Below are 22,098 nucleotides of genomic sequence, written 5' to 3' on the forward strand. Positions count from 1 at the left end.
ACCGCGTGGACGTTCTGAGTTAAAGCCGCTCCATACTTTGAACTGAAATTATCTCCAAGTTATCTTTTGCTTCTCTATACTGCGGGGAGTTGTAAAAGTAATTTGCTTTTAGTGGTTATGCTTTCCAATCATTGTTGGAATGTGGTTTACTGATTTAAATTTAATTTAAACACGTTTAAATTTTTAATTTAAATTGTTTCCCTTCCAACAAGGGAATTCACTTTCTGAGAGTGCGCCCCCTGGTGGACACTGTCAGATAAGTCAATTCTCTTTTCCCTTGTATTCTTTTTCCTGTATTCACAGATCTACTTTATTTTATTTTATTTCAGTTTATTTATTTTATTTTTATTCCACTTTGTGTTATTTCATCCATTCCCTTTTTGTCTTTTCTCTCTCTCAAGTTATTTCTTTAGTTTACTTTGGAAATTCATTCCCTTTATTACTTAATGTTTTATTTTATTCACTCTTAGTTCTAGGTCCTGTGTGTTATTGGCTGGCAATAATATTCACGCACACCCAAGCCTCCCTTATTTCATACACTTATTTTTGAATTTAATTAAATAACATTTAATTCAATTTTAAAATTAAGTAGTGTCAATCAGTTGGCATTTTGCTATCAACAAGCAATTCTCTTTAGGAAAAATCTGCAGATAGGGAAGGCTTTCTCTTTTCTTTCTCCCATTCTGTTATTCTATGCACTCATTTAAATTTAATTGAACAGAGTTTAATTCAAATTTGAATCAAGTGCATCTGATTTGTTTTTGTTTTATGTTATTTTTACTTTTGTTCTGCTTCTAGCTAGTTCCTTTTATACCCCTACTCTTTTTATCCTACACACTTAATTTAGTTAAATTCTATTTAAACAAGATTTAAATGGAGTTTAAATTTACAATTAAGTCGTGTTTACCTGACTGTTTGTGCACTTGCAGATAAGGCCCTTTAGCGCCCTGGGGTGAGCTGACGGTTGCTCCAGTGAGTTCCAGTGAGTGGAGCTACCTGGCCTGGCGCTTCTTACACTAACCGTGTGTGAATCGTGGACATTCTGACCTCGTATCACGGGCAACACGCAAGGACATCAGCGAGTTGTGTATCAGGTACAGGGAGGCAACGAGACCCGGGGTGACAACAAGCGGCAATTTTGTTTAATTTCCCTGCTCAGGCTTCTGCATGACAGAACCGCCCGTTGGAGTAACTGCCCGTAAAGGGGACAGACTCTGAGTTCAGGGAAAACTCAATCTTGACTGGTCACTCGGGCCGTTGGCGCAAATACCTTGCCAAAGTGCGCAATTGTGCTGGTGTTCCCTGTTTGAGAGGTTGCACCGTGGTACAAAGGGGACAGGTGGCCACGGACACCGCAGTAGAGTGTTTGATCGTCGAGGAAAGGTGGCCTGCCATTGAGTTCTTATCTGAGCACCCACGATTCACCCAGGCCTACGACATACAGTCACTTCACCTAATTGAAAGCCACAGAATATTACATATTCTTCAATTACTCAGGTGCGGGCCAACCCTTAGGCTCTCGATCCATACCATCCCTCTAGGTTTTATGATGCAACCGTGCACTCGCCTGACACCGTCATAAACCCAGCTGGAATAGGAAGTTTAAGTTTCACTTCTCCCCTCTAGCCCTTCTGTTTTAGTTTATTGCGATTCTATTTTGATTCCTTTCTATTTGTTTACTGCTCTATTTCTCATTTAATTGCATCCTCCCTGTTCTGTTTTGCTTCTCTCCTGTGTTTGTTTCTTTCAGTTCATGTAAAAGCAGAGCCTGTGAGAGCCATCACGGAAAACTGAGTAATAGATAGACGACCGAGCAGCGAGAGTCATCAAAGGACTCTTAGGGCTACCGCCTGTCAAAATCTTTATTCAAATCCGGCACTCACCCACACAAATTGACCCGCGTGGTCCTTTTGGCTATCGACAATTAAGTGTCTAGCCTACATTCCACTAACTGTCTGCACCAGTTAACTGGAACCAAACCAAAGAATTATATAATCATGCATTATTATAAGTCGTTAGCCCTGCGCGTGCTTGCATTGGTTCTGTTTGTGCTGTCTTTCTCTCGCCAACAGCAAGCTAACGTGTTCAGAGCAGCCAGCCCCAGCACCCATGGGGACGGACTCAAGACCGGGTTGGGCTCCCTGACCAGCACGATCCTGCCCAACGACGCTGTGGATCCCCAGCACCTAAGCAACGAGCAGCTGGACGACAACCTGAATCGACTAATGGCCCACGATCCAATGCCGAGCTACAAAGAGTGGGCGAGAGTCATCCGAGCCATCGCCCACAACCTCAAGCTCCAGGCGGAGGACGCCCGGAGGAATCAGGCCCAGATTCATCGTCACCACGATCAGCGACTCGTCGAGACCCAGGACCAGCGTTGGACAGCGGACGAATCCAAACCCGAGCTGCAGGAGGAGCTGCAAAGACTTCAAAAGCCCTTGCAGAGCTCCACCTGGAGGTGGAGCGTAGAAAACTGACTGGAAAACTCCAACACAGCGAAGCTCCCCTAGCCAAAGCAGAGACTACACTGAAAGACAGACACACTAAAGCCCTGACCTGTGAAAATCATCTCAAACAGGCCCAGAAAGGAGTTATGGCTCCGAAACAACAAAGAGACTATGTGAATGAACTTGACACTGGTTACAGAGTAATGAAAAGTGGCATGGGAGGGGAAACACACATCACCGAGTTTCCCTAACCAGTCAAGAAGCCCTAATTCCAAATGGGGTTAAAAGTCCACTGCCCAAAACGTCCAACGGCCAAGAACCTTCGCCAGCAGCTGTCACATCCAACTGCCAGCACCTGCGACAGGTTCTGATCCAAAAGCTTTCTGACCCTGCATCAGATCAAGGGCTCCCTGCTGCCATGGACCTAAAACGGGGCAGACTGAATAACCCATACACTTTCTACAGCCGAATGCAAAGAAGGTACTACGGAGCACGTAACCAGCCAGCAACGGAGGAAGATTTCATCTTCAACCCTCTGCTTCTCCGAGAGCTGCACCCTGCGGTGAGTGATCATCTGGCAGCCTTGGCCTGCTCAAGCAGCATGTCTATTCAGCAGCCGCGAGACTTGGTCGACGAAGCTCAAGCCAAGCAGAGAACTGCGTCTAAAAAGACTGTAGAAATTCCAACCAGTTACCCAGACTCCGATCACTGTCCAGAAACCTGTCCTTACCTTTTTGAAAGACTGAGAAATGAAGCTGAAAGACAAACTCAGACTCTCAAGTCACAAAGATGTGAGCTGAATGTGCAGTCGCACAGTCCAAATGAGGTCCACCTTGAACACACAGCTCCCACACACCACACCATTGGTCGAGTGAGCCTGGTACCTCCTGTGTGCGTAGCGCAAATGGACACGTTTCTCTGTTCCACTCACAAAGACCTGCTAGACTGTTTTGAGCCCTTATTGAACGCCAGACCACTGAAAATCTGGGCTCAAGTGTGTGAACTTCTGCCTTCCAAGTCACCCAGACCACCTGAGCCAGACGGTCAGGTCACAGAGGTCGCGGGAAATCTCCCAGCTAACCGCGGGAACCCCGGCTCAGAACACAGTTCAAGTTCGCCACCCGGCGTACTTCAACTCACCATAGACTGGAACTCTCTCTGCTCCAAGGTCACGACAGACTCACAGCTGAATGATGTAACTACAACAGACATTATTCTCACACTGTGGGCAGACAACTCAGCCTTCAACCACACGCCGTTAAGTGCTCTCAGTGAAGGAACACCGGACCTCCCATTTGTCAACAAGCAAACACACTTTCCACTAGACTTTCGTCTGCCAACCATGATGACTGTCAAGGACATCTGCATTTTGAACTTCAAATGGAACAACCGGCATTTTACCCATCACTTCCTGGTCCTTCCAGACCTCCTGAGGCACTCTAATGCTCACACGGACAGTGCAAGTGAGTTGTTGTGGGCCCCTATGACTGTACAGCTTCCTGTTGTTCCTGTCAACATTGCCAACTTCCTGTCAGGCCAGACTATCCAACAGGTCTGCATCCTGATCAACATACAGGAACCTGTAGTACCACCTTACACCAAAGGGGGTGCTGTTTGGATCAACATACAGGAAATTGTAGTACCACCTTACACCAAAGGGGGTGCTGTTTGGCTCAACAGGCAATGTGGTCAAACCCTAAGCCACATGCTGGGCTCCTTCACACTGTCACCTGAAGGCGTGGAACTTGGACTTGCTCTAAAAGCCACACCGCTAACTGAAGTGTCACCCTACGGAGTTCACAGCTGGCTCAACGAATGCATGGTCACAGACATCAGCATTCCCAAAGCCCACCATCTAGAATGGATAATGGACCACGGCCCCTATGACTTTGAACGCAAGTTAACAGTCATTAACTTAATACCAGCTGCCATGGTCCCAGAAGGAAGCTTAAGCAACACAAGTTTCACAGCATCCTTCAAGAGCATCTCCATCACTTCCATCAAACTGGTACCCACAGAACAGGTGCACAGAACGGAGCTGATGGAGGACAAACACCTTGCAGTACCCACAGTCGCTAACCAGCCTGCCTGTGAAACTCAGGAAAGCGCTGCACCTCGGACAGCCAACCTGACAGCTTACACTACAACAGAGGAGCCCTTCCCAAGGTTTGAGCCTAAAGGCCAACAGATCCAGAAAGATGCAAGTGCGCTAAAGAATGATGCAGACTGTCGAAGACTCAGAAACGTCTTGCACAAATTCAAAGTGACATTTGACAAAGACCTTTTATGCTGTGGTCTCACTAAACTTCACACAGTGCATAGTGCAACACACCCAAATGCTCCTCCCACCTTAATCAGGCAGTACGAAGGTCACATCGCCCCACATGAACCAGTACAGGAGGTTGTTCATTCAACAGAAGGAAAAGGTGTTATCTGCCCATGCAACAGCACCTATTCAGTCCCTACCTGGTCCATTGTCAAACCAGACAGCAAGTGGCGACCCACCAGCGACTTCAGGAGGCTGAACCAGCAGGTGCCACTGCCACAACGTGCCAGAAAGCACAAGTCTGCACGGAGCGGAGATTCAGCTGCCTATCAAAACTGCTATAACAGCACACCAGCGTTGACACTTGAGATACTGGTACCCCAACAACAGCGACCAGCCTGTCACAGATACCTCAAAGAGAATGCGTGCCAAGGAATGCCCACGGCCTATGTCGATGGACGTTCCTACAACCATGAGGGCATCCCACAGGCAAATGCAGGGGTACGATGGTTAAGAAACCAACCCTGCCAACCACAGAACAGCAGGTGGGGTCCCCAGTCATGTCAATATGGTGAAGCAGCAGCTACCCTCAAAACCCTTCACGTCTCCTCAGCTCATAACATCAGGGAACTCATGTGCACAGACTCACACGTTGCCAGACCTTGTTTCACATGCCATCTTCTGGGCTGGAAACAAACTGGTTTCAAGACTGAATGCAACAAGCAGGTGAAACATCAACACATGTTCCAGACACGTGATCACCTCACCCAAGCACACGACATGATCGTTTACTGGGAAAAAGGTGAAAAGATGCTTGAAGCAACCAGGGCGTGACAAAGGTGTGAACGACCAAACTAATGCCCTTGCCAAGACTGGCACACTGCATAACAAGCTATGGTCACACCCACCCCATTCACCCACCCTTAGTGTGGCAACAACAACCCGCAGCCAGCGGACTGTTCCTGCAACATTTCCCACCTTACTGCCACTGCCACTGACAACCAAACTTTCCAACATTTCCATTCGACATGTTTTGTACCACCACTCAGACCCCTCCAACCTCCCGTTCCCGGCATCTGGTCCCACGGCGGCCCCTAGCAACAAACGACTGCACGAGACCGACCACATGCTGCGTGTGGGAATAAACTTTCTAAAGTATGTCCCTGATGTCCTCACAGCGCCAAAGCTTGTACTGCCACAGGGCCAAAAGGGGGGTGAACTGATATACACCCACGACACACCATGTGCCAAACACCATGGCACCAGAACTACGGACGAGACATTAAAACAAGTGGCGCACTGGCCCAGCATGCAGCAAGATGTGGCAGAGCACGCCAGAGGATGTCAAGTTTACCGTCATGTCCAGACTGCAAACGCAAAGCACCGAGCTTCACTGCAAAACCGAGGAATCACATTTCCACGGTCAGTCGACCAGAAAGACTGGACGGTAAAACCTCCTCTGATGCTCATGGCCATCACAGACACCGTACAGGAGTCAACTCAGGTGTTCCCCACAGAACTACTGATGGCACGGCAGGTGCCACTGCCGTTGCATCTGTACCAACCAGGAGACACATACAACCAGAGCCCATCACAGCCTTCCAGCCTTGTGTGCCAGTGGTGTGTCTGATCTTTCTACACCTTCAACGTCGCTCGCTGTTGTCCATAGAAAGAACAACAACGACCGAAAGGGGGGATGTAACGTCTGGACCAATCAGCCACACAATTATTCATTGTATTTAATGAATTACCCATAACTCACTCTCACTATCAAAGTTCTCTGAACTCATCCCCCTAAAACTGTAACCAGCATCCCAATGTTGCTAGCACACAGGCCAACCTAGGTGTCCTGTTACAGTTATATGGTACTTTTATGATCCAGAAGAATTCTGGAGAGACTAGTGACTCATTCTTCCTGAGAAGGACAAATAAACTCTCTTAATCCTATGTATTCTCTATATAACCACTTGGGAAATGTATAAACATGTATCCAAGTTTCCCATCTCATGACTTTCCTTTTATACGCTTTATTCTATGTATTAATTCTCTCTTTTGAACTATTTTGGTATTAATGTTCCATAGTTGCAAATGTATAGTTAACTGAGATCACATTGGCAGCATGCTTGGTATCTACGGACTCCAACTTTCATTTCCTATTTGGTAATTTATGTTACATGTTACTAACTCTGTGACACATTAGTATTATAAGAATCTAGAAGGTTATTCTCTCATTCATCCAATCCAGTGTCTTATGCTAATATCTTGCTACAGAACAAAGACTCGTAAAACGTCCCTCTGAAAGGGGAACTCCTTATTGGCTCAGACACCTCAAGAGGGTGTGACATCTTCACCCCTTATATTCACTGATCACAAGGAACCCCCTCTCTTCCTGCTCTTCCTCCTCTTCTTCTCTTTTACTGATGAATGCTGACGTCAAGATGATGCTTTAAGAAGCTAGAAGCTTCTAAGGAACCCCAAGCTTGTGCCAGGCCTCGGCCTAGACCTTCCATTCACCAAAGATCCTCTGAATCCAGCCGGTTCTCTTTCGTCAAGAAAATATCAGCAAAGATTCAACGGGAGCCTCCACAAATTGCATCAGGACAGTTTTAATTCAACTTGGAGAGACATGCAAAGTATCAAACTTAGTCTCATTATCGGATACATTGAGTATCCTTACCCCTTTTAAAGAAGGGCCTGTTAAAACTAAACTGATGGTTTGCTCAAGGCTGTTGATCTGCTGAATGTCCAACTATGCTGTAACTTCTTGCTTCCTGTACTCTGCTTTCTCTCTCTCTCTTGGTAAACTGTATGCATGTATGTGTGTGAATGTTAGAGTAGTTTAAGTGTTTAGTTAATAAAGTCTTGTTCATGTCACACGTAAGGTTGTCCGTGTTTTGCGCTCATGTACGGGAGTCCCTATTCATGTCGGTCCTGACTACAGGCTTTTAGTAGAATAAGATTGTTATTTCCCATAACCTGGAAATGAACATTTCTTAGTTAATAAACAATTAACACTGTGTGTTCATTGAACAACAGGTTAATTGATTGTAATATTAATTTTATTACATTAAGTTAATTTTATTGACTGATTAAAATATTAATAATTAATTATAACTAGTTATGATTAATTATTCATATTTATTTTGAGCTAATTTGCTACATTAACTTATTTATATACAAACATTTTCAATTACACTCAATGATGTTTTTATTATAAATAAAGTTTAGAATTACATAATCATATTTCTACTCAAATTCTTTTTTTTTTAAATATAAACATTTAAATCGCGTCTGATTTATTCAAACATGCATTAAATATTGAATAACATTATAATGAATATGTAACGGTGCATAGCTATATTTATCTTTCTAGAGTTCACTTTTCTAGCTGACTAATGAGTTTATGGTCACTGAATGTGTTTTTCTGAGGTAAATGTGACGTCACGTGACATTGAAGCTGTTTTATTGAGGTTGAAGCACTGATTGAGCGATTACACGAGACATGATACGGATTTCAGTAAGTTGTACTGTATATTTTAACATACCTTCAGATGTTCATGTTTATTTCGCTGTAACTGGTATTAAAGCGGAGGAGAGGATGATCACATGCTTCTCTTTAACTGAGGCGCTAAAGCGATCCGTCACGCCACATTAAACAGCGCCAAAACGCTATTTATTTTCTGAATCTCATAATAAGATGGACGTCATTTGAAATCTGAGACTTTGCTTCATATCAAAAGTAACGGATTATTGTGATTTATTGGATGGGAGGAGCTACATATTCTGCTCATTCATCCACTGAAAACAGACTAGACTAATCGATTCTTGGGATTTAAGAATCGATATCGGTTCGTAAAAATGAGAATCGATTAAAACCGAGAAATCAATATTTTTTACCCAGCCCTATATTACACATTACATGACAAAAGCATAATAGGGGCACTTTAAGGGAGACACAAAAACAGAAGAGAGCAGAACCTGTGGGTGAGCTGGGTTTCCCCGCCACGGGAACACGAGCGCCGCCGCCGAACACGGCCACCCAGAGCTTTGCGTTAAGCGGGTGAGCGACGATGCGGAAGAGCTCATGTGTTGAGTGTGTGGCCAACCCGTGGACGAACAGGCTGAGGAAGACTGCGGTCAGAATCTCACACAGAAGCACGGACAATCCGGGCTGGTTCTCGTCTCCGGACGCGTTCAGCAGCTGCATCAGGACGCTCACACCTGCACAGACACACACAGATCTTGTGATGAGTCTTGTGATGACGGTCAATATGGGGTCAGAGGTCACAGATACTGTGCTTTACCAGGCCACTGCGCAGGAGAAGTGTTGGGCAGGACGGTCTCCTCCATGCTGACGCTCCTCACAGGGGTCTGATGGGTAAGCAGGACGCTCTGGTAGGTGATGCCCGTGAACGGATTTACATGGCTGATGAACAACAGATCGTACAAACATTTAAGAGTGAAATTCAAGCAGTGATTAGAAGAGATATAAACAAGACCACAGCAAATATAATTGTTTAAGTACAATTTATCTCATAATTTTGATTTTTTTGATGTCATAACTACCAATTTTTCTAATGTGATGGAAATGGGCTTCCATACATTTTGATCAAACATCACAAGGTCAAAACATTATTAATACTAAAACATGTTCACAATTACATCTATAATATGCATTTAGAAACTAGACAGGGTGAATAGATGAGGATAGAGTAAACGACTCATTTACAACATTTAGCCTTGATTTAATCTAACACAGATTTAATCTGTGGTGACGGAGTATAAATGTGCAAATGGACCCACACAAAGGCCACATTCATTTGACTGCATCCTCTACAAATGTCACATGTCGGGCCGGTGCAAGCGCACGTCACATGAGCGCCACATTCTGAGGTCATTCGGTCATTATGAGACGAGCAAATGTTGCAAAGAGAAACATTTTGTAACATGGAATCAGTCAGTGTAGACGCAGCCACAAGTAGGTCAAGATGAGGCCAACAGAAACACCCACCTGTAACTGTGTCCGTCACAGAGACACTGATAAATGCAGGCCGACAGGGAAGCTGCCAGCGTGTGCATCACGTAGATCTGAGACAGAAGGGAGACGTGTTAGAAAATCATGTTCTTCCTCAGCGATTCTGTCTTGTTTTCCAGCACAAATATCTAAACATTCATAAATCAAGATACTTTTACTGGAGAAGAGAAATGACTGAAGATATTAAGACAATGGAGTCAGAAAAATCATCTTAATACAAAGTGTAAACAATATAATTTTTATTTATTATAAAAAACTCGCTTCATTTTGATTCATTTTTCAGACTTGATATCTTCAGTAAATTTGCTTCTTCGGATGATTTAAGAATGTTTAGATATTTGTGCTGGAATCTGTAAATAATTTTCTGCAGTGTTCCAATGATCTGCGCTTTACCTCGTTGTTGACGACGTCTGGCTGCGGAGGCGCATCAAGAGCGTTGATGGTGTGTAGAATGTCGTGAGTGAGATTGGTCAGGTGCACTATGGGATTGGCCACCACTGTTTTGGAGTTGGCGGTCCATGCCAGAAGAAGAGGAATAGATACATGCTGCAGAGCGGGGACAGAGATCTGCAGAGCGTCATCCTGATGAGACAGACAAAACACACTGATAAGGTCAAAACAGGCTGTTGTCATTTAGTATTTCTTTTAAAGGGGACCTATTATGCCCATTTTACAAGATGTAATATCAGTCTCTGGTGTCTCCAGAATGTGTGTGTGAAGCTTCAGCTCAAAATCCCCCACAGATCATTTATTATAGCTTGTCAAATTTGCCCCTATTTGGGCGTGAGCAAAAACACGCCGTTTTTGTGTGTGTCCCTTTAAATGCAAATGAGCGCCGCTTTCCAGAAGAGGGCGGAGCTTTAACAGCTCAACAACAACAAAGCTGGAGAATCTCACGCAGCCAAAATGAGGAAAGTGTTCAGCCTTACATTGTTCAAACCGGAGTCGACACTGATGGAGAGACTCAGGAAGAAGTTACAACTTTTAGACGTTTCTGAATGGTTAGTGGATAAATTGATGTAGTTGCTGTGGAGTTGATTCAACTCATCCACTAGCATGTGTCGTCATGTTCATCTTTTGTGTTGAATTGACCCTCGTTTGTGAAGCAGTCCGGCGTAAAATGAAGGCATTTACAAAAACAACTCTTCCTCTTCTCTAAAGCAGCCCAACATGGCCCCGCCCCCTTTGTTGTGTGTTCTCAGGGGCGGGGTTTATGTAAATTTTACGTAAATTTTCATTGTAGTCCCTACCAGCCGTTTGTTGTAGCCCTTAAACAGCTAATTTTTAAATCTCTCTTTGAACTTTGAGCGTCGTAGTATCGTAGCTTGAGTATGTATACTATTTTAATATTTTTTCTTTGCATAAGTCATTATTGGATGTTACTGTTTATGGGAAACTAATAAAAATGTTATTCACAGAAAATAAATTATAGCTTCAATGTCAAGTTTTGACACAGGATGTTTGTTACCTGCTGAGACTCCTGCAGCAGCAGAATGAGCTCCATCCTGACGGAGGCCAGTCCTCCTCCGTGAGAGCCGTGCAGGCTGCAGTAACTGAGGAAGATGCGCAGCAAGGGCTGATTCCTCTTCAGCCACAGCCTCCGCCGCCGCTGCACCTCTCTGGCCTGCTCCGCTGCGCCCTGCACCTCCAGATCCTCCAGCTGGCTCAGGTCCGCCGAGATGCCCTCAGGCAGGTGCTGGAGGAAGGGGTTGTAACCGCAGCAGTTCTGCAGCGCCGCCACCTCTCGCTCCAGCCAGTGGCACAGCTGATGCCGCAGCTTCCCTCCGTCCAGCTCGTAGCCGGTGGAGAGCGTCCGTAACTCCGTGGTCAGGATCTTCAGACAGGAGCTGAACTTCAGCCGGGCAGCGAGGATGTCCTCGGTCAGGGCGAGCGAGTCGCTGTGGTCCGTAGGGGTGGATGCCGCGTCCGGAGCATCTCCGTTGTTCTCTGGGTGGATGGTCTTCATCGCCAGTCCCGATTCTTCTACGTCAGAGTCTTCCGAGTCCCACTTCAGGTCCAGAGGCTCATCCGGCAGAGTAATAGAGGGCTGGCTCCAGTCGAAACTGAGCACCGAGTCCGACTGACTATCGTCTCTGGGAGACGAGAGCGAGGACACCGACTGGAAGCCGTTGAGAACAGGCTTCTCCAGACCTTCAGAAGCGCTCATCGACATGGAGGGATACTCACGCGCCTTGGAACGCTTAACAACTTTCGGCATTTTGGAGAGCACCTCTAAAGCCAGCATGGGACAGCCGGCCTGTAGGTGTGCGTGAGCGGCGGTGAAGAAGAGTCTCCTTTCGGTGAGGGTGATGGAGTCGGCCACACGGCCCTCGGCCGTCAGACCAACTTTAGCTTTATCCGAGGAACCGAAGTGGCGGCGCAGAAGCAGCGGGTGCGTGCGGAGGTACGTGTAGAAGTTGAAGACGTCAGGATTACAGGGAGATTTGCCGGCGGTTCCTGAAAGAGAACGATTTGTGTCAACATTTTGGAAGCACATGAGGAGGAAAAAACTGAGGGATAAAGACCTCTTGCCTTTCCTTTCATTAGTTTTGTTTACATCATTGCACATGAATCCAAGTTTGGAAAACCACTTTCACACAGACCAAAAGAAACCGAACTCTGATGTCAAGCGGTCTCAGGTCCACACCAAATGTTCCAGTCTCTCACCTTCATTGGGTTGTTCCAGCAGAGTGTCCAGGGCCCTGCTGTAGTCGTCTAAAACCCAGTAAGCCATGCTGCGCAGGAACGGGTCCTGGTGGGCCGCCATCTGGTGGTCCTGACCCAACACGTGCCTCTGCAGGATTCGTTTGTAGGTGCAGGACATCTCAAACTCAGACTCGTACAGTCGACAGATGACCAGAGCCAACTGAAGGTCCTGCATCTTCTCTATACAAACCTGATCATGTGTGTAAAACCAACAGATCTTATGAAAACCTCACATGACAAAAACAAGATCATTGTGATCTTGTCTGAGCAGGTTCAGAGAAGCACATAAACATGTTTTTCAAACACTGTACCTCAACAGCATCTTTCAGGGATCCAGCCAGCAGAAAGAAAGCAGCAGAATGTTGGAAGCGCTGTTTTCCGAGCAGCGAGAAAGCGTTCTTCATAGCTGCTTTCCTCCAGCGATCTTCACTGAAGTTATTGCTGAAGAACGCAGTCATCTTCGCGTTCTGCTGAGACCTTCAACAAACAGAAGCTCTCGGTGAACTGAAGCCTTGCTGATGGACGAATGACACTTTAGCATGTGTGTGTGTGTGTGTGTGTGTTACCTGTACAATCCCCAAACCACAGCTTTCTTCTTCATGGCCAGATAAAACAAGGCTGCGTCTAAGGGGTCGTTGTTTCTCTGATAAGCAGCTTTTGCCACCTGTGCAGGAGAGAGAGGATGAACATGTGTTTTCTCAAGTTTCACATAATACGCATAGAAAATGGGATCAGTTTGGTCAGACCTTCTCAATGCATCTGCGAAGCTTATTAGTACTCCGCAGCCACCAGCCCACACCCATGGCTCTCAGATCTGGCCACGTGGGATCTCCTTTCTGCAGGACTGGAAGCATGTTGAGCAGCTCCTCTTCAGCCTCAGAGTGGAACGCCCAGGCGTAGTGGCAGGTGGATAATCCTGCAAACCAGCAGCAGTTATTGAGTTTCTGAGCTTAAAGGTCTTTCAGAACACACAACGTATCACAGCTGAGGAAGACCAGCTAAGATTTGCATTTGCTAGGGGTGTGACGAGATCTCATGCCAAGAGATCTGTGACGGCGTGCGAGGGTGAAATTAGAATAGAATGTACCACCGCTATGTTTACATTACGCCTCCACTACCCACACAACATACACCCAACATATTCACCCAACATACTCCCTGATATATCTGCCCAACATACTCCCCCCCTACATACTCCCCCCTACATACTCGCCCAAAATACTCCCTCAACATACTCCAACATACTCCCTCAAATACCCCCCAACACACTCCCCATACATACGTGCCCAACCATTCAACATACTCCCTGACATACCCGCCCTACATACTCCCCCCTTCGTACTCGCCTGACATAATCACCTGACATTCTCCTTCCTACATACTCGCCCAAAATACTCCTTGACATACCCGCCCAACACACTCCCGCATAAATACTTGCCCAACATACTCCCTGACTCACACACCCGACATACTCCCTCAACATACTCCCTCAACATACTACATACTCACCCAACATACTCCCTCGACATACTCCCTCGACATACTCCCTCGACATACTCCCTCGACATACTCCCTCGACATACTCCCTCGACATACTCCCTCGACATACTCCCTCGACATACTCCCTCGACATACTCCCTCGACATACTCCCTCGACATACTCCCTCGACATACTCCCTCGACATACTCCCTCGACATACTCCCTCAACATACTCCCTCGACATACTCCCTCGACATACTCCCTCGACATACTCCCTCAACATACCCACCCAACATACTCCTGACATACTACATACTCGCCCGACATACTCACCAAACATACTTCCTGACATACCTACCCGACATACTCCCCCCTACATACTCACCCGACATACAAGCCTGACATTCTCCCTCGTCATACCCGCCCTACATACTCCCCCCTTCGTACTCGCCTGACATAATCACCTGACATTCTCCTTCCTACATTCTCGCCCAACATACTCAGACATACCCGCCTGACACACTCCCTGACACAGTCCTGCATAAATACCGACACTTCCGACACACTCGTCCAACATACTCCCTCAACATACTCCCTGACATACCCGCCCAACACACTCCCCGTATATACGTGCCCAACCATTCAACATACTCCCTGACATACCCGCCCAACACACTCCCCCATACATACTCGCCCAACATACTCCCTCGACATACTCCCTCAACATACCCACCCAACACACTCCTGACATACTACATACTCGCCCGACATACTCCCTGACATACCTGCCCGAAATACTCCCCTCCTGACATAATCACCTGACATTCTCCTTCCTACATTCTCGCCCAACATACTCCGACATACCCGCCTGACACACTCCCTGACATACTCCTGCCTACAAACCAGCTTGACACACTCCTCCCTACCTACTTGCATGACATACCCACCCGACATACTCCCCCCAACATACTCCAGGACAACGATGCAGAATCAACACTGGAACACTTATAATACCTTGACAGGAAAGCTGAGCTCGATGAGCCGGAGGCAGAGATGTCAGGAGGAAGGTGTGCAGGCGAACAGCCAGCAGGAACTTCAGTCCACATTCATCCAGTGTCTCTCCACCTGAAAAATGCCATCAAATTCATCACATCTAACACATTTATACAAACGAACAACTGTATTCATCAATAAAAGATAATGACCTTGACCCTTCCCTTGACTTTCTCCAATGTCAGTGCTGGTGGAGGCAATGGTGTCTGCCAAGGCCATCAGAGACATCTGCTCCATCCGCGTCAGGCCCGGGAGACTAGAGTGAAGCAGGTGTCCGGATAACACCTGTGCGTGCTCAGAGCCGAAAAACGTGGGGCTGTACTTAGACAGATCAATGACTTTGGCATTATCATCTTCCTCGTCTGCATCAAAAGGGTCCAAGTCATCTGCACTGACACCGGTGCTTGAGAAGAGCTCATCGTAAGCAACACTTTGGCTGGATGTACTGGTGCCGTGAGCGCTCATGCTGTCCGTTCTTTCTTTGGCACTGGGGGCCGTTTCATCATCAGCGGCTAACAGCGCATACAACGGCAGTGGCGGGATAGAGTCGATCTCGGTGTAGTCCGAGCTCTCGCCCTTGCTGAACATCTTTGGGTCTCTGGTGGTGCTTCCGCTGGCGCTGATCGTGAGTGAGCGCAGACGGCGCTCTTGGTTGACAGTCGTGTCCTTCAGAGACACAATCTCTCCGGCGATGCACTTCACCAGATGGGACAGGATGGCTTTGGCCCGTCGCACCTTTCCGAGGTCCATGAGCTCCAAAAGCTGTACCGGATGATACTGGGGCAGAGTGGGAAAAAGGTGGTGCGCGGCCTCAAACAACCCAGAATCCTCCATCTCAGCTGGGAGATCGTACACAGTTCTCTTTCCACTGAGTTTCTGAGCCAAACTAGTCATGGACCTAGTGAGAGTCTTTTTAGAAGGATTCGGACTGAGTCCCTCCAGTTTCAGAGACGTCACGCTGCCGGTACCGATACTGTTCTCTCCGGTGGCGAGCGCCGGCTTGGCCGGGGCGGGTGGCTGCCATTGGGAGTAGACGTGCATCTCGCATTCCATCCCGACTACTAAGATCCCATCTCGCACCCAAGACAGAGAGACAGGAATGGGTAGCGAACCCTCAACAGACGACACTAAATCCACCACTCTGAGAAGAACCAGGCGGGAGCAGCGGTGCTCCCTGCTGCTATCGGACAGTCCCAGATCTGGAGGTTTTCCCGATAGCATCCCGTACATGTAAAGTTTGGATCCCAGACCCACGGTTAATATATGAGAGCCGTCTTCTCTGGAGACCCAGTCTAAGTGGACCTGCCTCTTACCGCCAAGAGCTAAGCAATTGTTATTTACCAACCCATCCCTTAGTACCGTAAGGCTTTTATCACAGTCATTACTACTCGGGCTATAAGAGCCGCTGACTTTAAGTATCTGTTCCAGTATCCACTGAGAGCCGCCGGTGGAGTCGCACTGGAATATGCTGACATGCATGAGCGGCTCTCCAGAACCCGGTCCGTCGCTCCGGTGTGCTACCGCGACTCTGCTGGTGTGGCAGCAGCTGAGACCCATGAGCTGACCGCACACGCTCAGAGCGCTGCTGCTGGCCACGGCATCCTCCACTAACAAAGGCCACTCTTCCCAGACGTATGATGGTTCTCCGGAGCTATCGGGGTCAGAGGCAGCGCTGCACCTCCAGAACCGGACAGTACCGTCTGAGCAGGATGTGGCCAGCAGATACGGAGCCCGTCCAGCTGGCTGCAGGGATGAAGAGCTCAAATGTCCTACAAGGCAGATAATCTGTCAGTATATAAACACAGAACATCACATATGATCACAAATGTAGTTTGCCGTCACCTGCAGCCGGTGTTACACGTATGACTTCAACACCCTGCGGTAGGTCGAGCTCCTGGCTGAACACTTTCGTACTGGTAAGAGTGAGGCGACAGGCGCTCTGGAGGTTGGATGTGTTGAGTTTCGATCTCTGGGTTCGCGGTGAGCCGACCGTCTCGAAGTTAAACTGTGAGCAGTTTGTGGGTGATGGAGACACAGTCTCAGTTTTTGCAGGAGTTTGAGTTTGTTCTGAAACAACGGAAACAAATCAGTTTAATTGACAGAAACAGTGAAATATAATGATTGTCTGCATATGCTTTCATTGAAATGTCTTTTCCTTTACAGCTGACAATGTTAAACCAGTGATCATGCTTTTATTTAGGCTTTTTTTTTTATTATTAAACCTGTATTCATGTCTTACTCCAATCTGGCACTTTTAACAGTCCAATGTAGGTTTGTTTTCATCCACCTATTTTTATGCAAATTTTGGGATATCACATTTAAAAAAACACTGGTTGGAAACAACAAGATGCTATAAATTCTAAAAGTGCACAAACTTATGAGCTCAATTGAGGCGGATAATTTTTATGCAATAAGAAGACAAGCATAAACTATGATGGAAACACATTTACCAAATAAACCCTTCGATGCACAAAAAAAGTCCTGTGACGACTGCATAACTGGACTAACCAATCACATTGCACAGCATCTCAAATATTGGTTTGGTGGTTCTGAAACATCTGAGACAAAGTCTATCATCAGAATGATTTGTTTTAATTCCCTCGCAGAAGCGTCTCTCATAATTAGAGATCAACGGAAAATCTGTATTTTTTTCCAACATTTTATGTTCTCCATATGAAAACATTAGACTTTATTTTGCTTGTTGTTATAAATAAAAAGATGCAGCTATGATTAACTAGCAATGTTTTTTTTATATATCCAGGCAGTTTAGAATGTTTTATGCTTCTTTATTTATTTTCTATTATTTTTATTTGCTATATTTGTTACCTGTTTTTTCAGACTCTATTTATTGATGTAGAAGTGTGTTTTGTTCTGTATGCAAGTGAAATTGCAGAAATCACAGTATTTAAAAAGTGGTAAATAAAACAGTTTGTTCAGTTTAGTGTTGTTATAATTGTCAAAAACAGATATAAAACAAATATCGGTTCTGTATATCGATTATAGGGCACATAAACATGCAAATAATTGGTATCGGTAATAAAAACAAAAACAGTCGATCTCCGCTGACAATTGCATTCCCAAACACCAGCATCCGAACGCAAGTCATTTAAGATGGCGAAAAATAGAACCTGATTGCAGCAACTTCCATTTTTATTGCAGATATTTTGCACCAATTTTCTAGGAAGTGACAGTTATGTTCTCTAGTACACATGTCATTGCAAATGTAATTGCTTTATTTGCAAATGTTTTATGCCATATTCCAAATTTGTGCATAAGTTAAATTCGCAGCTTTGGATGGAAACAGCTACTGAGAATGACTTCAAGCATGTCACTATTCTTAATAAAATCCATTACAAACCCATAATGACGGGAACTGCGTCTAACTGTAGATGCCACATGTGCAGGAGCGACCTGCCGCTCTGAGCGATCTCCACCACCACCAGGAAGAAGCGAGCGGAGAAGAGCGTCCGGCTGGGAACTAAACAAAGACAAGCGTTTACGATACAGCACAGAAGCACAACCAACACTGCTGCGTTATCAGAGAGAATGACCTCCTACCAGACTCCTGCAGGCAATCGTCCGATTTCTCATTTCCCAAGATCAGGTCCTCCTCAAACACATGCAACAGCTGCGTCTCTTTCCCCTGCTGAACAAACCGTGAGAGACATGGTGAGCGCTGGGCACTTTGGGAAATGACATGATACTCCGGTTTAGTAGTGGATCTTATACGTACAAAGTCTGTGATGGCATCGAGCTCAATGATGCAGCCCGGTCTGGCCGTCGACTGTTGGCTGATGATGTTAAACACCTCGCCAACATATTTCTGGAAGAACACCACATGATATATATATATATGCAGGACTGTACTATTCGAAAATTCGACATAAAAGCCAGGTTCATTCTTACAGAGATGTCGGGGTTCGAGAGTTCACTCAGCAGTTTTTTGGCCTCTATGATGGCCTGATACAGTCTCAGCGAGTGTCCGTCACTGGCAATGAAGCAGGCACTGGGTGAGTTTCCATACACACCTTTTGGGAAGGAAATGAAATATGAATAGACCAACATCTAACATCCAATCAAGCAGAACGAAGGTTCATCAATTAAACTTTTAGAGATGCACAGTAAATATTCATAAGCTGAATACACATTTATGAATATTCTACGAGAATGACGGCACAGTAACTCATTAAAGGTGGCGGCGAGCAGGAACCTCATAAAATATATCCAAAATAATCTGCACACAGAGTGCTTTTTCCTGTTTCTTTTTCTTTTTTGCTTTACTAATTTAAATTCTAGAAGCAACCACAAAGGTTGAATTTTGCTTATATGCAGCGTTTGTCAGAAACCAAGGTAGACGTCCTCACCGAGGCAGTTGCTAGGGATGAGCGTGGGCAGCCAGGCCACGTTAGAGAAGGCCGACGCGTGCAGCGAGTTGATCCTGGCCAGCTCTGACACGCCCCCCGAGAACGACAGCGGACCCACCGGATCCACCCGCCACAGGATCAGCTCGCTGTAGATGGCGTTGGGGTCCTGGGAGACGCCACCGGACGACACTCTGCTCCTGCAGGACGGGTCCGGCGGGAGCGTCAGAGTGGCGTCGCCGTCGGGCGTCCTCAGGGCGTTGTGGTGTGACGTGGTGAGCAGCAGGGGCAGCAGAGAGTGGCAGGCCAGATCGTTGAGGTGGAAGCGGTGGCCGCAGTATCGCGACTTATGAGAGACGCTGAGCACCGTGGAGAAGGCCGAATCTTCGGCGAAGCTGACGGCCCATTGGTTGAGGGAGCCGTCGGCGTGTTTGGAGATCATCAGGACGCTGGGGGTGAAGATGCTGAGGCGCAGGCTGTTGGAAGAGGGTTTGTTCTGACTCAAGCCGATCAGCGCGGAGGAAGAGTGCGGCAGACCCGCGGGCCGCTGACGTCCGTGCTGGATGGCCAGGTCCACGTTTTTGTTGCAGGCGTACATGACCACGCTGCGGCTGAGAGAGTTGGCGTCACCGGTGGGGAAGGCCACGGGAATCCTGGACACGAAGGAAACCTGGAAACGGAGAATTAACTCACCATGTTGGTTTCAAAGCAGGAAAATTATTTAATGATGCAAAACAAAGTTGTATGCAGTGAGAAACTACCTGCGTCTGTCGAAACATGCCCGGCTGGTATTCGTCCAACCAGTCGACGTGCCACACCAGCAGCGACCCGTCCATCGGGTGGATGCTGAACAGCATGTCTGCTCCTCTGTTCCAGTCGCCCAGCAGCACGTCCACCTGATGATCCACAGCCGCCGCAGGCAGAGCGACGGAGCTCGCAGCTGCACCATCAGCGCTGTTCCCCTCCTCGTCCACATCTGCTCAGAACAGAGAGATCACTTCATATGATGCATGTGAATCCTCACTAGGGTTGGGTATCGAGAACCGGTTCCAGATTTCCAAGAGCCAGGGATTTGATGAGACATGTGCATCTCGCGATTTTCTGATTTTAAACCATTTAAAGGGTTAGTTCAGCCAAAAATGAAAATAATGTCATTAATTACTCTCCCTCATGTCGTTCCTCACCTGCAAGACCTTCATTCATCTTCAGAACACAAATTAAGATATTTTTGATGAAATCCGAGAGGTATATTCTCGTCCATAGACAGCAATATAATCACTTTGAAGGTCCAGAAAGGCACTAAAGACACCGTTAAAACAGTCATGTGACTGCAGTGGTTCAACCTTAATGTTACAAAGAGACGAGAATACTTTTTGTGTGCAAAAACAAAAAAATAACGACTTTATTCAACAATCTCTTTCCTTTAGTCTCGTAAGCAGTTCAGCGCTGCCGTGTTTATGTCCGAACGCCGGCTCATTATTGGCCAAAGCTGATCACTTGAGCAGCACGACGGCCAATAATGAGTCAGCATTCTGACGTAGAACACTGAAGCGCTGCACTGTGTCTTCAACGTAAACTGCGTAGGATAATGAGAAAGAGAAAATTGTTGAATAAAGTCGTTATTTTTGTTTTGTTTTTGCGCACAAAAAGTATTCTCGTCTTTTCATAACATTAAGGTTGAACCACTGCAGTCACATGACTGTTTTAACGATGTCTTTGCTACTTTTCTTGGCCTAGAATGTGGTAATTATGTTGTTTTCAATGGGAGATAAAAAAAAACAACTTTGGATTTCATCAAAAAATATCTTAATTTGTGTTCTGAAGATGAACGAAGGTCTTACGGGTGTGGAACGACATGAGGGTGAGTAATTAATGACAGAAATTTAATTTTTTGGGTGAAATAACCCTTTAAAGTGCTTTTTTTTAAGTGCAAGACTTCAGAATCTGAATCAAATCGATAAAATTCAAACGATACAAATGTCATCAATTAAACTGTAAACACACAGATGGCTTTTTTTTACCCACGCAATATGTGTTGATAAACATCTAGTGCTCCAGTGTGACCTAAATCTCATATCACAGTAAAGGGTCCGTTCACACAGAATGCCTTTTTCCATTGCACTGCACTACATTTCCATTGTTTTTCAATGTAAACATGTGCTAGCACCCGATTAAACGGTTCTCTCTCAGTGTTAATACGGTAAATCAGTCCTTGTCTCTGATGTATTGATGTACTACACAGTACCGTAGCGCTCTCCGGGTCCGTTCTGCTCGCCGTTGCTCCTGAGCTGCTGTAGAAACACCTCCATGCTCAGCGTCAGGTGCAGCTCTTTGTTGTTGAGCCAGTGAACAGTGAACGAGCCTCCCGGTTCCTCCTCATCGGAGCCGTTCATGGACGAGATGGAGGGCAGCAGAGGGATGTCTGCACACATTACAAAGGCCTTTGGTTCTTGCATGTATTTTGACAACAGGTTTGAGAGCGTTACATGAGCGAGAATTTATAGAATTGCATTTTAATGTTTAGCTTTTCATCAGTAAGCATCATGTCTGTGTGGCACTAAAGGTCACGTTACCCGTGGCTGGGTTTATGCTGGCAGCGATGTGGAAGTGGCACAGGGCGTTGGCGTGCAGGATGTTGGTGCGGTGTGCGTAGTGCTTGTTCTGCTGCTGTGGCAGAGGACCCGTGTACGAGAGCTGAGATAAACACCGCACCTCCTCTCGCCACGAGGGCTTCAGGTTCAGCTGTG

At 46.4% G+C, this 22,098-nt stretch overlaps 1 protein-coding gene across 3 annotated transcripts in view; it reads right to left on the reverse strand.

Annotated features, from left to right (window-relative positions):
- Positions 1 to 22,098, reverse strand: part of dmxl1 (Dmx-like 1) — a 42,913-nt gene that overhangs the window by 12,141 nt on the left and 8,674 nt on the right. For 2 of the 3 annotated variants that reach the window (XM_067394234.1, XM_067394232.1), the window contains exons 10-29: positions 21,925 to 22,093; positions 21,597 to 21,773; positions 20,113 to 20,327; positions 19,355 to 20,021; positions 18,897 to 19,018; positions 18,724 to 18,813; positions 18,549 to 18,636; positions 18,349 to 18,468; positions 16,833 to 17,057; positions 15,143 to 16,759; positions 14,952 to 15,062; positions 13,204 to 13,373; positions 13,024 to 13,121; positions 12,769 to 12,934; positions 12,419 to 12,647; positions 11,220 to 12,208; positions 10,145 to 10,333; positions 9,728 to 9,804; positions 9,021 to 9,142; positions 8,695 to 8,937 (exon numbers count right to left, since the gene is read on the reverse strand). In XM_067394234.1, coding sequence (XP_067250335.1) covers positions 8,695 to 8,937; positions 9,021 to 9,142; positions 9,728 to 9,804; positions 10,145 to 10,333; positions 11,220 to 12,208; positions 12,419 to 12,647; positions 12,769 to 12,934; positions 13,024 to 13,121; positions 13,204 to 13,373; positions 14,952 to 15,062; positions 15,143 to 16,759; positions 16,833 to 17,057; positions 18,349 to 18,468; positions 18,549 to 18,636; positions 18,724 to 18,813; positions 18,897 to 19,018; positions 19,355 to 20,021; positions 20,113 to 20,327; positions 21,597 to 21,773; positions 21,925 to 22,093 — 5,884 coding nt within the window. The remainder of the gene's footprint in view (positions 1 to 8,694; positions 8,938 to 9,020; positions 9,143 to 9,727; positions 9,805 to 10,144; positions 10,334 to 11,219; positions 12,209 to 12,418; positions 12,648 to 12,768; positions 12,935 to 13,023; positions 13,122 to 13,203; positions 13,374 to 14,951; positions 15,063 to 15,142; positions 16,760 to 16,832; positions 17,058 to 18,348; positions 18,469 to 18,548; positions 18,637 to 18,723; positions 18,814 to 18,896; positions 19,019 to 19,354; positions 20,022 to 20,112; positions 20,328 to 21,596; positions 21,774 to 21,924; positions 22,094 to 22,098) is intronic. The other variant, XM_067394233.1, reaches the window with a different exon arrangement.

The sequence above is a fragment of the Chanodichthys erythropterus genome, chromosome 9 (assembly GCF_024489055.1).
Source record: "Chanodichthys erythropterus isolate Z2021 chromosome 9, ASM2448905v1, whole genome shotgun sequence".
NCBI classification, from domain to species: domain Eukaryota; kingdom Metazoa; phylum Chordata; class Actinopteri; order Cypriniformes; family Xenocyprididae; genus Chanodichthys; species Chanodichthys erythropterus.